The 17,345-nt window shown below is 44.0% G+C and overlaps 1 protein-coding gene across 4 annotated transcripts in view; it reads right to left on the bottom strand.

The window, feature by feature from the left end:
• Positions 1–13,228, bottom strand: part of GPAT3 (glycerol-3-phosphate acyltransferase 3) — an 80,111-nt gene extending 66,883 nt beyond the window's left edge. The window contains exons 1-3 of one of the 4 annotated variants that reach the window (XM_061420679.1): positions 12,639–13,228; positions 11,543–11,829; positions 1,161–1,227 (exon numbers count right to left, since the gene is read on the bottom strand). In XM_061420679.1, coding sequence (XP_061276663.1) covers positions 1,161–1,227; positions 11,543–11,683 — 208 coding nt within the window. In that variant the 5' untranslated portion in view covers positions 11,684–11,829; positions 12,639–13,228. Of the gene's footprint in view, positions 1–1,160; positions 1,228–11,542; positions 12,173–12,638 lie in introns of those variants that run through there. The other 3 variants (XM_061420680.1, XM_061420678.1, XM_061420683.1) reach the window with 3 other exon arrangements.
• Between the last annotated feature and the right edge of the window lie 4,117 nt (positions 13,229–17,345).

The raw sequence follows: 17,345 nt of genomic DNA, 5'->3' as shown, positions 1-17,345 counted from the left end.
CAGAGAGGGTATCCGGCAATAAAAAGAAGATCAAGTATAGCCGGAAATACCCAATCTTGGTAAAAACGTTATCAGCGCTAATCCTTTGGTGTTTACATAGACAACGAAAAGCTCACTAGTTGCTTCAATCATTAGAACACAGCAATCTAATTATACAAAAATGCACAGATACGTTCCTTCAAATTCTTTATTTCCAAAATGTACTATAATTTCTACAATTCCTTAGACAAGCCTTCAGAAGACAAATTCCATCTAGTGTAATTCCATCTACAATTCCTTAGACAAGCCTTCAGAAGACAAATTCCGTGGAATTGAAGACCAATTCCATCCCATCTAGTGAAGTGTTTGACATTTTGACCATGTTGAACCCTAAATCAGATGGGCACAATATTGTTTCTATACATTATTTTTGGAAAACACATACAGCCTAATTCTTTTAATTAAATCAAGGGTTTATTTCTTCCTAATTTCACTGCCATCGCTTCCACAGAATTCTACTCCCCTATGAACCCTGTGTCTTAAAAAATTCTTAAAGTTCTTAACTCACATGAAAGGGGTTTTTGGGACAAAGGAAAAACACACAAACAGAAGCAGGGACTAGTCAGCTCGGTTGATTTGGTAACTCACTTCTAACAAAAACTAAGGGAGTGTCTTTACTACCGAATTTTCTGAGTCTTTATTACTAGACATTATTAGTAGCATGTGGTGACTCCCAAGCTTATATCACAAGGGAGGTTTTTTTTTTCATTAATTACTAATTGGTTTTTAGCAGGAAATAATATTTTAAGGAACATACTTTAAGAACCAAAGTTAGAATAAGGTGATAATGAAATCTCAACATAGGTTTAACTTAACCCTAGGTGGTCCAATTAGCCCCCTTCTTTTTTTCTTAAGACCATTTAAATACCATGGGCAACCACTTTTAAATGCATACCTTTAGAAATACCCTGTAAGAACACATAGATGAACCAGCATGGTATGACTACAGTGAAAAGTCATCCAGAACTCAGAAGGCTGCTATTTTGCAAAAAGGACAGAATTATGAACAATCCAAGGCCCATAAAATGCACTGTTTTGGGTATATTTCAAGTTCAAGTTGGGTAGACACATATCTACCCAATTTGGATATTTTAACCGTCATAATGAAAAGGGAGACTTACCGACAGAAGCTGAGTTTTTAAGGACTGATTGCTTTGCAACTCCTGTTTCAATTCGTAATGTGGCCCACTGTTCAAAAAACAAGAAGTTATGAATTTAAAATGTGCCATAGACAGGACACAACATATTTAAACCATGCTTAAATAACATGAAATTAATCATTAAGCCCTCATGCTATCTGAATTGAAGAGACACCCCACTGAATTTCTGATATAATAGGATTCCAAGTCCCAGGTATACTCTTATATTAGTTACCAATAATTCCCAAATAAAAATGAGGAAAATATCATGTTTACCTTATTAAAACTCTCACACACACCTGGTATCCAATAAATTACTCCTTGAAAAGGTCAGAAAGTATGAAGGACAAGAGCACAGACTATAACATCAACTCTGGGTATAAAATTACTTAATTCCTCTCAGCCTCAATTTCCTCATCTGTTAAATGAGGATAATAGTTCCTATCCCATAAGGTTGCCTTGAGGATTAAATGAGATTAATACATGTAAAGACATAAACACAGGACACAAAGAATATTATTTTCATAACAAATTAGGCAATCAAGGATGAGACATTCTCAAAGATGCCTAACTGCCTATATCAGACAGAAGCTTGCAGAAGGACTATTGTGAGACTTGGAAAGCTGGAAAGGAATCCATGAAATCACTAAGGAGACTGGTGTTGACATATACACACTGCTATACATAAAACAAATAACTAACAAGGACCTACTGTATAGCACAGGGAACTCTACTCAATACTCTATAAATGGCCTATTTTGGGAAAAGAATCTAAAAAAAGTGAAAAAGAAAAGATATATATATGTATAACTGATTCACTATGCTATACATTTGAAACTAACACAACATTGTAAAGCAACTATACACCAATAAAAAATTTTTAAAACAAAGAAACAAAGTAAAAAAAAAATCTGCGCATGAGGTCACTTACCTACTAAGATAAAGAAAATATTATGATTAAGAGGAACCAGTTTTGAGAGAATTTAAGAACAGAAAAAATTAACTCCCAGAAATATAGCAAGGTGTGATTTGCTCTTTTCTTCTTTATACTTTTTTTATATATTTCCCAAATCATCTGGAGAAGGCAATGGCACCCTACTCTAGTACTCTTGCCTGGACAATCCCATGGACAGAGGAGCCTGGTGGGCTGCAGTCCATGAGGCCGCTAAGAGTCGGACACGACTGAGTGACTTCACTTTCACTTTCCACTTTCATGCATTGGAGAAGGAAATGGCAACCCACTCCAGTGTTCTTGCCTGGAGAATCCCAGGGACGGGGGAGCCTGGTGGGCTGCCGTCTATGGGGTCGCACAGAGTTGGACACGACTGAAGTGACTTAGCAGCAGCAGCAGCAAATCACCTACCATTAACATCACAGTTCAAGAGCAGCAAGTAAACTCTTTTGACAGCACTCCAGAAAACCCAGTGGCTACCATCTTCAGCTGAGAACGGATCAATTAAAATATCATCTAGATGATTACAATTCTAGAAGCTAACAGTGCCTAAACTGACTTGGGGAGGTAGGAGAAGAGCAAAAGAAGAAGTAAAGGTCACTGTAATAATTATAATTAAGAGTTCAGCACCTTTGAAGGGGCAAAAAGACAGGATTTATTAAGCATGTCAAGGCAAAAACCTCAGTTATTGGGACTTTCCTGGTCATCCAGTGGTTAAGAGTTCGCCTTCCAGTGCAGGAGACTCGAGTTCAACCCCTGGTTGGGGAACTAAGATCCCACATGCTGCCGGGTAACTACGCCTACGCGCTATAACTAGAGAGCTCCAGCACTGCAACTGCTGAGCCCACCGGCAACAAGAGAAGCCTGTGCACCTCAACAAAGACCCAGCACAATCCCCTTCCAAAATACAAACAAATGAAAAAACACACTTCAGTTATTGCAGGGCCTGAAGGGATTAAGCAGAAAGATAAAAGGATTTTTTGTTTTGTTTTGTTTAATAAATAAGAAAATAAGTGCTAGAGAATAAATAACTTAAAACATGTACATGAAGGTCAAGAAGTAGGGCATAACCTGACTGGATCAGGACCCCTGCACCACACCCCAAATAGCAAAGCAGGAACATGCCATTTGTGCCTAGAAAACAGCCTATAAATAGGTGCCTAATCTTCCCGGCTTCAAGTGGCCAGTCACAAATGATAACAGGCTCAGAGTCTTAATTTGGTTTCGTCCTTTTCTCCCCCTTGCTGATCCCAGGCAGGAATTCTCAAATTCTGGACTTTCATGCCTCCCACCTTGTCTCAGTAGAGGTGAAGGTTCATTTCTGCGTGTGTGTGTGTGTGTGTGCTTTGTGACCACACACAATGTCCAGTGCTTTGTGAACTCATAGACCGTAGCCCGTCAAGCTCCTCTGTCCATGGGACTTCCCAGGCAAGAATCCTAGAGTAGGTTGCCATGCCCTCCTCCAGGGTTCTTCCCAACCAGGAGATTGAACCCACGTCTCCAACGTCTCCTGCACTACAGGCAGATTCTTTACCACTGAGCCACTGGGGAAGAGTTTTTCACTTTACAGTCTTGGTACCTATCATTGGTTGTTAAGTAGACTAAAGATATGATTAAGATAAAATTTTGTAAATAAACATTCATCCTTATCTTGGAGCTCTTTTTTTTTAATGTGGGCATGCGCTTTTGAGTATTATATAAGTGGGAATTACCTTTAGACTAGGACAATCAGTTCATGCTGACAGGATGGAAAATATTGGTATCGAATGGCTGTTATGAGCTGAACTGTACAAATTCATGTGTTAAAGCCCTAACCCCCAGTACCTCAGAACGTGGCTGTATTTGAAAACTGAGTCTTTAAAGAGGTGACTAAGTTAAACAGAAGCCCTTAGGGTGAAGTCCTAATCCAGTATGACTGGTATCCTCATACGAACAGGAAGAACTAGGGACGCGTATACACAAGACAGACCTTCCAGGCCACTGCCTACAGGACGGCACCATCTACAAGCCAAGGAGAGGCCTCAGAAGAAATCAAACCTGCTGACACCTTGATCTTGGGCTTCTAGCTTCCAGAACTGTGAGGGAATAAATTTCCACGGTTTAAGCTACCGAGTTTATGGGATTCTGCTATGGCAACAAACTAATATGGGTACTTTGCTGCAACAGCATGATGTGCTCCAAAGAACTCCATGTTCTGTCATCACCCGAGGTTTAGAACAAAGCCCCTCTCCTGAAATGCTAGCTCCAAAGTCTGTCCTCCAAAACACAGTTCCTGTGTTCAAGACGAGCACGTTTTTTGCTTTTGCTTTTAATGATTATTATTTATTTAGCGGTGTCTGGTCTTAGTTGTGGCACATGGAATCTAGTCCTCTGACCAGGGGTCAAACCTAGCCCCCTGCATTGGGAGCAAGCAGTCTTAGCCACTGGACCACCAGGGAAGTCCTGACAACTTTCCATCAGGTTGTCATTTCACTTAATTTCAAAATCCTCTTGAAAGAAAATAAGTAGCTGTCCACAATTCACAGTAAAGAAATGGGTAAGCCTAATTTTTCTAACTTGGGCCAAAAGTTTGCAAAAATGTGACACTGTCAGCTAGACAATTCAACTTCCGGTTTCCATGCTAAAAAGACACATAAGAATTAACTAAGGAGAGGGAAAGGAAAAAGGAAAAATGTAGAAAATTGTAGCTCAGAGGGTAAAGTGTCTGCCTGCAATGCAAGAGACCTGGGTTCAGTCCCTGGGCTGGGAAGATCCCCTGGAGAAGCAAATAGCAACGAACTCCAGTACTCTTGCCTGGAAAATCCCATGGATGGAGAAACTTGGTAGGCTACAGTCCATGGGATCGCAAAGAGTTGGACCCGACTGAGCAGCTTCACTTACAAAAGGTTAGGCCTACTCAATGGCTGGCCATCAATTGTAGCAAAATAAAACGGTCTCTTGGCAGAATAAGAACTTAGGCTCTAGATTCAAGTTAAATTCTGATTCTACCACTGACAGCTGTATGCCACTGTCCAGTCAACTCACCTCTCTGAACCTTCTTTCCTCAGTCTATCAGTGGGAATAACACACCCTATCCCAAAGAGGTGTTGTGGAATGAAGTTAACTAAGAAGCACATTGCTTTGGTAGTTTTCTTTTATTATGACTTAATGGCTCAGCAGGTAAAGAATCCACCTGCAATGCAAGAGACACAGGAGCCGCGATTGGATCCCTGGGTAGGAAAGATCCCCTGGAGGAGGGCATGGCAACCCACTCCACTATTCTTGCTTGGAAAATCCTATGGACCGAGGAGCCTGGCGAGCTACAGTCCGTGGGGTCACAAAAAGTCAGACACAACTGAGTGACTAAGCACACTCTGTCATAAACAGTCATGGCCTTCTAGAAGATTTACTGTATTTCCAACACCAGGGGTAATGCCTGAGTGTTATAACAACAGAAGTGTTAACCATCTGAAAATTATTGACCTGCCTTTTTTAAAAGACAGAAAAATAACCAGTGAATGGAGGAGACGGTAAGGGAAAGAATAGTAACTAAAATACAAGTCAGGAGTAGTCTGCTCTGAATATGTGTGTGCTGACCCATCAGATCTGAAGGTAGATTAATTCTTGGCTACATAGGAGCAAACACACACACACACATACAACCAAAGAGTGTTCCAATCCAAACTCCACTAAGATTTGAGCACCTAGTGTATATTAATGGCTTTCATTCACTTCTCCTCATTCAATCTGCACAATAACTCTGTGAGCTACATTCCTAAATACACAGGAAGAAACTAAGGTGGAGATGCTGAATGACCTGCCCAAGGTTACAAAGCCAGAAATTTGGAGGCAGCTGTTCATGTGTCCAAATTATTCTTCAAAAGTTGAGGGGAAAATTAAGTCCATTAATATTTACTTTTATCTATCTATTGCTTTCAATATCTGGTTAGATTCAGCAATTTATGTATCAGTCCCCCATATCTTTTTCTCCATTAATCCTATATTCTTTCCATTCTTTATTTCCCTCTAATTGTGAACTTTAGGCCAATGAATAACAGTCCTTAGACCAATGAATAACAAGCATCATTAACCCTTCCTAGTTGAGAACAGCATAATTCAACCTTTAATCCATGCTCCTGTCTGATGAACATAAAAAACTCATATTCTCTTCCAGAGATCTAAATATATATTAATACACCCTACCAGGCAGGGTGTATTAATGGACTATGCATTCCCTCAGTCAGAAGTTTTACTTTGCATAGTTTGCACTCCTAAAACAACTTTCTCCAATATAAAGTCATAATATTGACACATCTACTTCCTAAAAATGACTATAAACCCCTAGAAAATCACTGGTTTAGAGGGACTTCTCTGGTGGTCCAATGGCTGACTCTGTGCTCCCAATAGAGGGGGCCTGGGCGTTTGCATGCCACAACTAAGCCCTGGCACAGCCAAATATATAAATAAATAAAAAACTACCAAAAAAAAAGAAACAGAAGTGAAGAAAATCACTGGTTTAGAGACTCACTCACTTACTCTATGATAAAAATCCAAGCCCTGTTTTTCAAGTAGCTTGCCATATCAAGGACTTATGAATACACATAAAGATATTCAGCAATGCAGAAGGCAGCAATCAGCAGGTACTTAATAAATAGTTATTACCTGAACTGGAGAGCTAAGAAGAGTCCTCAGCTGGCTGAGTTATTTGACAACTAGTCGTTTTCATAGTCAGCTATTCTGAAGATTATCCCCTCATACTGCAACTTTCAGAATTTTTTTGAGTTTATGGTCACAAAAAAGCTACCCATTGTCAAGAAAACTTATCAAAGTAAACACACATGTATAAAACTAAACAGCCTTTTAAAATGGTATGTAAACTGTAACCAAGGAAACCTGAAAAATATCCAATTCTAATTAAAGAGTCCAAAGAGGGATTTCCCTGGTGATCCAGTGGCTAAGACCCCAAGCTCCCAATGCAGGGGGCCCAGGTTCAATCCCTGGTTGGGGAACTACATCCCACATGCAGCAACTAAGACTTCACCTGCAACTATTAATAAAAGATCCCACATGCTGCAACAAAAACCAAAGATCTCACATGCCACAGCTAAGACCCCTCGCAGCCAAATAAATATTTTTTAATTAATTAAATTAAATAAATATATATTTTTAAAGAGTCCAAGTAATATTCTTGGGGCTGTGTGTGTGCTCAGTTGCTATGTTCAACTCTTTGGGACCCCAAGAACTACATACATAGCCAGCCAGTCTCCTCTCTCCATGGAATATTCCAGGCAAGAATACTGGAGTGGGTTGCCATTTTCTACTCCAGGGGACCTTCCTAACAGAGGAATTGAACCCAAGCTTCTCAAGTCTCCTGCATTGGCAGACAGATTCTTTACCACAGGGCCACCTGGGAAGCCATATATTCTTGGGGCTGGAAAGTAAAAGAAAGAAACCACCGAGTCAGTTGAGAATATACTAAGGAATAATGAGTAACAGAAGGTCTGGACCTTGAATGGACTTTAACAAAGAGTAGGGTATTTGTCCAAATATGAAAATGTTTTAATATTAAACAACCAGCACAATCTTTAAGGGAATGATTCCCATAGTTGGCAGAAAAACAATCCAGTCTACCAACCTCTGCCTAACAAATGTCTTTCAAATACCAAATACAGTCCTGGGCTTCCCTGATGGCTCAGACAGTAAAGGATCTACCTGTAATGTAGGAGACCCAGGTTCAAAACCTGGGTCAGGAAGATTCCCTGGAGAAGGGAATAGCTATCCACTCCCGTGTTCTTGCCTGGAGAATTCCATGGATTGAGGAACCTAGCAGGCTACAGTCCATGGGATCGCAAAAAGCTAGACACAACTGAGCAACACTGTCAATTTCCAACATTGCTGTTCTGGTTGGAGGATACAAAGCCCTGGGTTACCATCTCCCTCTCCTGTGCCCAAAGCAGACCTCACTACTGGATCATAGCTCTTCCCTGAGGCGCCCAGCTGTTCCCAAACACAGGAAACCCAGGCAGCTACCACCAAATCAGAGGTGGCTCACAAAATGAATCCCCATTCTAACTACATATATGCCAAGCATCTGTCTGACCTAATAAACTCTGGTCTTAGCAAAGACGATGGTTCCTTATGCTGCCATCTACCTGGTTTCCAAGCTAGTTGGTTTATCTTCCACTAAAATTAGAAATCTGGTGGGACTCCCCTGGTGGTCTGGTGGTTAAAATTTACCATCCAATGCAGGGGCTTCAGGTTTGATCCCTGGTCGGGGAACTAAGAATTTAATTAACTCTAAATTAATTGAGAACTTAACTAATTCTCAATTAATTTAAAATTAAACTAATTCTAAGCCTGTGCACCGCAACTACTGAACTGGCACACACTAGGGCCCATACTCTACAATAAGAGAAACATATGCTGCAACTGAAGGGCTTCCCTGGTAGCTCAGACGGTAAAGCGTCTGCCTACAATGCAGGAGACCTGGGTTCGATCCCTGGGTTGGGAAGATCCCCTGAAAAAAGAAATGTCAACCCACTCCAGTATTCTTGCCTGGAAAACCCCATGGACTGAGAAGCCTGGTAGGCTACAGTCCATGGGGTCGCAAAGAGTCCCACATGACTGAGCAACTTCACTTTCTTTCACTTTCATGCTGCAACTGAAGAAGAGCCCACCTATAGCAACAAAGATCCAGCAGCTGCAAGAAAGACCCAGCGCAAATACAGAAAAAGAAAACTAGCATTCCTGAGAGCTTTACTAACAAGGAGTACATCTCTAAAAATCTCTTGAAATCTAGATGGACAAAAATTAAAACTTGAGGCCTTGCCACACTGAAAGTCAGATCCTGGACTGGAGATATCTCTTCAAAGTGTAGAAGTTATTTGCCAAGCTAACAGCAACTAGAGGGCTTCCCCGGTGACTCGGTGGGATAAAGAATCCAAGAATCATGTTCAATCCCTGGGTTGGGAAGATCCCCTGGAGGAAGAAATAGCAACCCACTCCAGTATTCTTGCTTGAAAAATCCCATGGACAGAGGAGTCTGGCAGGCTACAGTCTATGAGGTCACAAAGACTCAGATACTACTGAGCACGCAAGCACTCACACACGCTACAGGGACTAGCAGGCCAGTCTCCTTGACGTCTCTTTAGCTGTAGCTGACTTACGCAAGCATTCAAGAGTCAGCACCTGGAAGATAGAGTGTGCAATTTACTATATTCTCACTTGGAGTATCAATTCCAAAAGATATTACTATGTGGGAGAACAGTTCAGTCATTTCAGAGTTCTAAGAGTGAACACCAGCTGAAAATAATCATCTGCTACAGGCAGATGATCTAAGGCAAGAGGCAGCTAGGAAATTCACATCTCTAAAAATTTATTTGTGACCACATGAAATTCACACTTCTAAAAATTTATTTGTGACCATTCATTTGTGACCATGTCCAAAGTGTGATGTCAAGAAGGAAGGTTCGAGACTGAAATATCTCCCAAGTAGAAACAACAGAACTTTTAAAACATGAGGGCTGATGAACAGTCAAATATAACTTTTAAAGACTAGACAGAAAATCAACCATAAAGTACAACAAAAATGTGAGATAAAACATGAGTAGGTAGAAAAGATTTGCAGGAGATTAGCTGGTGGGTGTGGAGAAGGCAATGGCACCCCACTCTAGTACTCTTGCCTGGACAATCCCATGGACCGAGGAGCCTGATGGGCTGCAGTCCATGGGGTCGCTAAGAGTTGGACACGATTGAGCGACTTCACTTTCACTTTTCACTTTCATGCGTTGGAGAAGGAAATGGCAACCCCCTCCAGTGTTCTCGCCTGGAGAATCCGAGGGACAGCATAGAGATCGACACAACTGAAGCGACTTAGCAGCAGCTGGTGGGTGATCAACAGGTAATCTCCAGGTAGGAGATAAAAGATTAGAGATGGGTATCTGAAAGCCACTCTCCTGGCTGACGGAGAAGAGCAAATAAAGCCAAGCCCCAGGCAGAGAATAAGGGCAGAAAAATGAGAACCCGTGTAAGAAGGTACTGTAAAGAATCCACCTGCCAATGCAGGAGACACAGAAGACTTGGGTTTGATCCCTAGGTCGGGAAGATCCCCTGGAGGAAGAAATGGCAACCCACTCAGTATTCTTGCCTGGGAAACCACACGGACAGAGGAGCCTGGCAGGCTACAGTCCATGGGATCACAAAGAGTTGGACACCACTGAGGAGGCACGTAGGCACATTAGAAGCTTCTGTAGCAGCTAGAGAAACAAGGCATGTAAGATCCTCAAGGATAGAACCTGTGTCTCCTGCAGTGGAAGTGTGTAGTCTTAATCACTGGACCACCAGGCAAGTCCCAATAATATTATTCTTTTAATAGCAGCAAACATTACAAAGCATCTAACATGTCCAGATACCAATCTGAAGTGCTTGACATATTTTAACTCACTCAACTCACTTGACAACCCTATGGAAGTAGTTCTTATTATTACTACTATTTTATAGATAAGGAACATGAAGCATAAGAAGTAGGTGAGTCCGCTGTTGAGAAGCAGAGCTGGGATTTTGGTACCAAGTCAAAGCAAATCTGTAACCAGAGTCTGCACTATTAACCTTTAGGCTACAGGCCCTCACTTCAGTTAGACTCCTGTCTTCACTGCTTGATTCAAGCAAACCACTGAACTTCTCAGAGTTTCAGTGTCCTTATCTGTAAAGGGGGGATAACATTTGCTCTCCCTACATCTGATGAGAGTCCACAGGGAACCCTCAGTGACTTAATAAAACCCTATATGAAGGGCAAGTTACAGTTGTTCCATTAGGGCCTCTCCCATCTAACACCTTTCTTTGCAAAACTTGGAAACAGGAAGATAGGGAGAGCTGAAGTAAAAAAAAAAAAACACAGATTTTCAATGACGTGTCAAGTGCCATTGGTTAGATTAAATTTCCATGACTCCTAAAATATAATCAGATTTCTTTCTACCATCCATTCTTATCTTGGGCATAAACTTGATGCCTTTCTGGACGGGAAACCTTAGTCCACAGAAGGACCTCTGAAACCTGAGGTTATAAAAACTAAGGAGAATGAGGTGGCGGCTGCCTCGCTTAAAGAACAGAAAGAAATACCGGTGATAGAAAAGGCGGTCGCGTTGTTATTGAGATGAGTAAAAAGCATCATCATAATAACAGGGAGTGGGGTCTTTCTACCTCCAACCACAGCAACCAGGTGGTCCAGTGGTCTCAGGATCCCTCCAACTCTGCGGGAGAAGCCGGGATACGGCCGAGGATAAACTAAAACGCACCTCCTTCCAGACCACTGACCTTTCTCCTGGTCTCCTGGCGTCTCCTCGGCTCTCAGCTCTAACCTTGTTCCCCATCGCCCCGGGTTTCCCCCCTCCAAAGCCCTCCGAGGAGGGGGAGCAGCATCCCTCCACGGACTCACCTCTAAAGTTTTCACCAGGATCTTCATGTAGATCTCAGAGATGCCCAAAGACACCCCAAAGGCCGAAGGCAGGAGAATGAGGCCAAGCACCAGGGTCAGCCAGGTGTAAAGGATCTGCCCGGCCAGCTCCGCGCCATCCATGGCTCGGAGCACCCCGACGGGGTCCACGGAGGAGGTCCGAGTGCGATGGCCGTCCCTGTCTCCAGGTAGTCCGAAGGCAACTCCGGGAGCAGCAGCGCGGAGCCCGGCTCCCAGGAGTCAACGCCGCCGCCTCCCGGCACTCACCTCTGCGGGGGAAAAAGAAGAGAGGAAGGAAAAAAAAAAAAAAACTTTCAGAAGGACAGCAATTTCCTTCCTTTCTCTTCGGGCTCCTCCTCGCCGCGGCCGATTAACTCCCTCTGCGCCAGAGGCCCAGGCCCCCCACCGAAGCCGTCGCCTGGAGCGCAGACCTGGGAGCGAGCGCGGAGACACGCGAGCGCGGCGGGGAACCGGCTCCACCCCGGGTCCGATTTCCGCTGGGTGGCGATTGCGACAACTCAAGCGGTGACTCACGGAGGCCCTCCCGGGCGAGGATCCCGAGGCGCACGGCACCGCACCGCCGCGGACCTGGCGCCCGGCCGAGGACTGCACCGGCGGCGGGCTGCGCGCGGACGCCGGGAGTCCCTATTTCTGCGCCCTGCCCTGGCCCCACCTCCTCCGCCACCCAACGGGGAGCCTCCAGGCGGGATCCACGCGGAAAGCACCGCAGCCTCCCCCGGCGGCCTCCCGCCTTCGCCGCCCCGCCTCCCAGCACTCTCAGCGGAGGTCCCTTTGGGGGCAGAATTTTCATCTGCAAAACGTTAGCCTTTTCTCATGCCCAGAATGGACTACCGATAGGTCCGGGACGCTAGAGAAGGTCCTATTTGGGTATAAAACGACCTCTCGGCCGGGCTTTGAAGGCAGGGAACCGCAGGGGAGAGAAACGCCTCGGTTCCTCGGCTTCCCGGTCTCCCACACCTCCTTCTCCCCCCGCCCCCCATCCCCTCCCTCCTCTGCTGAGCCGCTAGGGAGACACCTAGCTCATCCCTGGAGGGGAAAGCTTTTTCCGACCTCTCACCTGGCTCAGCCGCCGCGTCCCTGGCACAGAAATCCTTCCGCCCAGGGTAGCTCCCTTCCTGGGGCAAAATTCCGACCACAGCTCCCCTCTCCTTTCACCCCCCCACTTAAGGCACAGAAACCACAGAAAAACGCCAGGCCGGCGCTGGCTTCACCCCGCGGACGCGCGCTGCCGGGGAATTCAGTTCCCGCACCGCCGTCTGGCTGGCCCTCCTTCGAACAACCTTGGAGGGGTATTGACTTCACTGCGGTTCACGCCTTTTAGAAACCTGATCTGTTTTTAAGAATATAGCCGGAGAAGGGATGTTGAGACCGTGTAGTAGATGAGAAAATCAGGCTCCCCGGGATTTCCAGGTCGTCACTGAATGAGACCAAAAATCTCACAGCAGTCTCTTTCGGGTGTTATTTCAAGCTGGAAAAGCGGGGAGGGCAAGAAAAACTGAATTCAGAGGGCTGATCGAAAATACTGCCAAGGAGGCTGCCGGGGCCTAAGGTGTAGCGGAAACTAGGAGCGGAAGGAAGGAGAATCCCCCGGCGAGGAATGTAAATATTCGGCCTTTGCACCTCTCTCCCGGTGGGTATCACAACCCCCCCTCCCCCGCCCCCACTAAGAAGGGGCAAAGAAATGTAACTCGGTCCTAAAATTCAAGTTACGAATAAAGAAGTTTCACGCGCTTGGCCTCTCAACATTAAACCTCTGTTTGGTCTGCCATTTTATGAAAACAAGAAAAACAATTGCCAAAATCCTTACAAAGTCCTTGATGGAAACAAACACATATTTAAAACACATAATCCAAATCCTCAAAGATTATTTTGGCTCAACACTACACATTCAAGCAAAACTCTTAAACGCTTCTTTTATTTCCTCAAAGGAAGATGACTAAGGAACCCTGAGCGATTATACCGAAGTTTACCCAACAAGTCCCAGTGCAGGCAGCTTTGTTTAAGGACGGACTTTTTCTACCCATTGAGACCCAAAAGCTGAGCGCCCACAATCTGCAATGGTATCTGTTGCTCATGACCAAATTTCATGAACTGGGTTTGCTTCTTTTGTTTTTGGGGGCTTTTGTTTGTTTTTTCACGGAACAAGTATTGTCCCACAACAGAATGGTTAAATGGCTATGATCTCGAGTGACCTCTGCCTGCAGCAGCTTGAAAAGGGGCTTCGGTTCCCTGCCAGAGATGGAGGCCGTCCTCAGTGACAACACCCTGGCTTCTCAGCTTTGCAGAAAATAATTCCCACAAAGAAGGCAAGTGATGAAACAAGTAAAGTGTTTGTTAGGAGGAAAAGAGTAATGTGGATGAACACACAAGCGGGCTCAGAGAGTCACTCAGTTGCACCCTCCTGGCAGTTTTAATTACTTTTATGGGGCATTTCTTCCCGGTTTCCTCGGGCCAATCATTTTGATTTGCCTGGTTCTGAGTCTGTATTTGGTATATCTCAGGACCCTCCCATGTGTGCAGGCTCATTTCTTAGCAAAAATGGAGTCTAGTGAAGAGGCTCATTGGGTAGTTGATTATCACTTACTATGAGGTGACGCTCTCTCCCTTTTTGACCACCAAGGAGCCTTTCTGCGCATGTGTGATCTGGGAGGTCTCTTCGACTTGCAGAATAAGGAATATGTGGTCTTCATGTTTCATCTGGACAAGGCCCAGCTTCCTCCATCGTTCTGTTTTTATAGAATTTCTGCTATTACAGAGTTTCTATCCAAAGGACAGAAACTGTTCAGCCTGGGGCTCATCTATCTCCTGCCTCAGCAATAAAGTAGAATTTGAAGGGTTTTGACTCCAGCACATAAATTTGAACAATTCATTTAGTTTTCTGTGCTTCAGTTTTCTCATCAGTAAAATGGATTCTTTTTAGGGTCAAATGTGATGATGAGTTTGAAATCATTTAGTAACAACAAAGGTCTGTGTAGACATTGAAGGGGGCTTCAATGAGAGAGTTAAAAGATCATCTTTTTCTTGCCTGAAACACAGGAACCAAGATAGACTCACTTTTGCAGTGATGGGGGAGGGAGAGGGGAGACAAGACATAGCAGGGGGTCTCCATGCTTTCTTCAGCCTTCTCACTTCACTCCTTTCCTTGCCCACCCTAAGGCTCTATCATTTAAACCTAGGAAGGATACTCCCTCCTGTGCTACGCTTAAGACTCCCTTCACTGTCTTAGGGCTGCCATAACAAATTACCACAAACATAGTGACTTTGGTGGTAGTTTAGTCGCTAAGTCATGTCCAACTCTTGCCACCGCATGGACTGTAGCCCACCTAGTTCCTTCGTCCATGGGGTTCTCCAGGCAAGAATACTGGAGTGGGTTGCCATTTCCTTTTTCAGGGGATCTTAACAACCTAGGGATTGAACCTAGGTCTCCTGCACTGCAGGCAGATTCTTTACTGACTGAGCCACCAAGGAAGCCCCCTAGTGACTAAACATAAATTTATTCTCTCAATTCTAAAGGCCAGAAGTCTGAAATCAATGTGTCTGCAGAGCCAAGCTCCCTCCAAAGGCTCCAGGGGCAAATCGTTCTTACATCTTCCAGCTTCGTGGGTTACTTAGTGTTCCTTGGCTTGTGGCAGCATACCTGCTGCCTCAGTCTTCAAATGGCCTTTTCTTCTCTTATAAAGACACTCATCACCCCAGATTTAAGGCTCACTCTAATGCAGGATGATTTCTTTTTAAAAAATATTTTATTATTTATTTATTTGACTACTATGGGTCTTAGTTGCAGCACTCTGGATTTTCTATCTTCAGTTCCACCACGTGGGATCTTTAGTTGCAGCATGTGAGATCTAGTTCCGTGATCAGTTATTGAACCTAGGCCTCCTGCATTGAGAGCTCAGAGTCAGCCACTGGACCACCAGGAAAGTCCCCAGAACAGTTTCATCTTGAGATTCTTTACTTGATTATATTTAATCCGCAAAGAACTTTTTTTCCAAATGAGTTCATGTTCACAGGTTAGAATTTGGGCATATCTTCTGGGAGGCTACAGTTCAACCCACTACACCTACCATATCTGTAAACCAGGGTTAATAACACCTACCTGGGCAGGTTGTTATTGGGATTTGAGATAATCCATTTAAACTTTCAGTTCAGTTCAGTAGCTCAGTCATGTCCAACTCTTTGCAACCCCATGAATCGCAGCACACCAGGCCTCCCTGTCCATCACCAACTCCCGGAGTTCACTCAGACTCACGTCCATCGAGTCAGTGATGCCATCCAGCCATCTCATCCTCTGTCATCCCCTTCTCCTCTTGCCCCCAATCCCTCCCAGCACCAGAGTCTTTTCCAATGAGTCAACTCTTCGCATGAGGTGGCCAAAGTACTGGAGTTTCAGCTTTAGCATTAAACTTTAGCTGATAGTAAATACTCAATAATGAGGTTGTTTAGGACAATCCTGTTTTCACCTGTTCTTCTGCCATACATTTTTAATAACACTTCCTTTCACTCTCAAAAAATGTCCTGGTTTGAGTGATAAATCCCATGGTTCCCTTATTATTATGTAATTTCTAAGATCCCTTCCAGTCCTAAAATATTAAACTTTTTGATGAAACTGTCAAGTCCATGCATGACCCCTTGTCAACACCTGAGGCCAAAGGAAGTTGTATAGGAGAATGAAGAAAAGGGTTAGCATATAGTCCAGAGCTCCTCAAACTTTAAAGTGGGTAGGAATCCCTGGGGCTCCTGAGAGTGAAGATTCTTCCTAGGGCTGGGATGGGGCCTGAGATTCTGCATTTCTAGGAGCTCCCAGGTGATGCTGATATTGTTGGTGTACAGACACACTTTGAGCAGCAAGCCCTTAGAGTGTGGACAAAGAGGAGAGATTTTTATATTTAACTGATGGCAAAAGGTCCTGGGGAAAAACAAACATACAGTTATCAAAGGGGAAAGGTGGAAGGAGGGATGAATTAGGAGTTTGGGATTAACAGATACACACTACTATACATAAAACAGATAAAAAACCTACTGTATACTACAGTAAACAATATTCAATATCTTGTAATAACCTATAATGGAAAAGAATCTGAAAAAGAATATATATACACAAATATATGTATAATTGAACCACTTTGCTCTGTACCTGAAACAAACACGACATTGTTAGTTATTCAGTTCAGTCGCTCAGTCCTGTCTGACTCTTTGCCACCCCATGAATCGCAGCAAGCCAGGCTTCTCTGTCCATCACCAACTCCTGGAGTTCACTCAGACTCACATCCATCGAGTCGGTGATGCCATCCAACCATCTCATCCTCTGTCGTCCCCTTCTCCTCCTGCCCCCAATCCCTGTCAGCATCAGAGTCTTTTCCAATGAGTCAACTCTTCACATGAGGTGGCCAAAGTGTTGGAGTTTCAGCTTCAACATCCATCCTTCCAAAGAACATCCAGGACTGATCTCCTTTAGAATGGACTGGTTGGATCTCCTTGCAGTCCAAGGGACTCTCAAGAGTCTTCTCCAACACCACAGTTCAAAAGCATCAATTCTTCAGCGCTCAGCTTTCTTCACAGTCCAACTTTCACATCTATACATGACCACTGGAAAAACTATAGCCTTGACTAGACGGACCTTTGTTGGCAAAGTAATGTCTCTGCTTTTGAATATGCTATCTAGGTTGGTCATAACTTCCCTTCCAAGGAGTAAGCGTCTTTTAATTTCATGGCTGCAATCACCATCTGCAGTGATTTGGGAGCCCAAAAAAAAATAAAGTCTGAC

The sequence above is a fragment of the Bos javanicus genome, chromosome 6 (assembly GCF_032452875.1).
Source record: "Bos javanicus breed banteng chromosome 6, ARS-OSU_banteng_1.0, whole genome shotgun sequence".
In the NCBI taxonomy this organism is placed as follows: domain Eukaryota; kingdom Metazoa; phylum Chordata; class Mammalia; order Artiodactyla; family Bovidae; genus Bos; species Bos javanicus.
The sequence above is the reverse complement of the archived record's forward strand: the minus strand, read 5'-3'. Positions and strand labels throughout refer to the sequence as shown.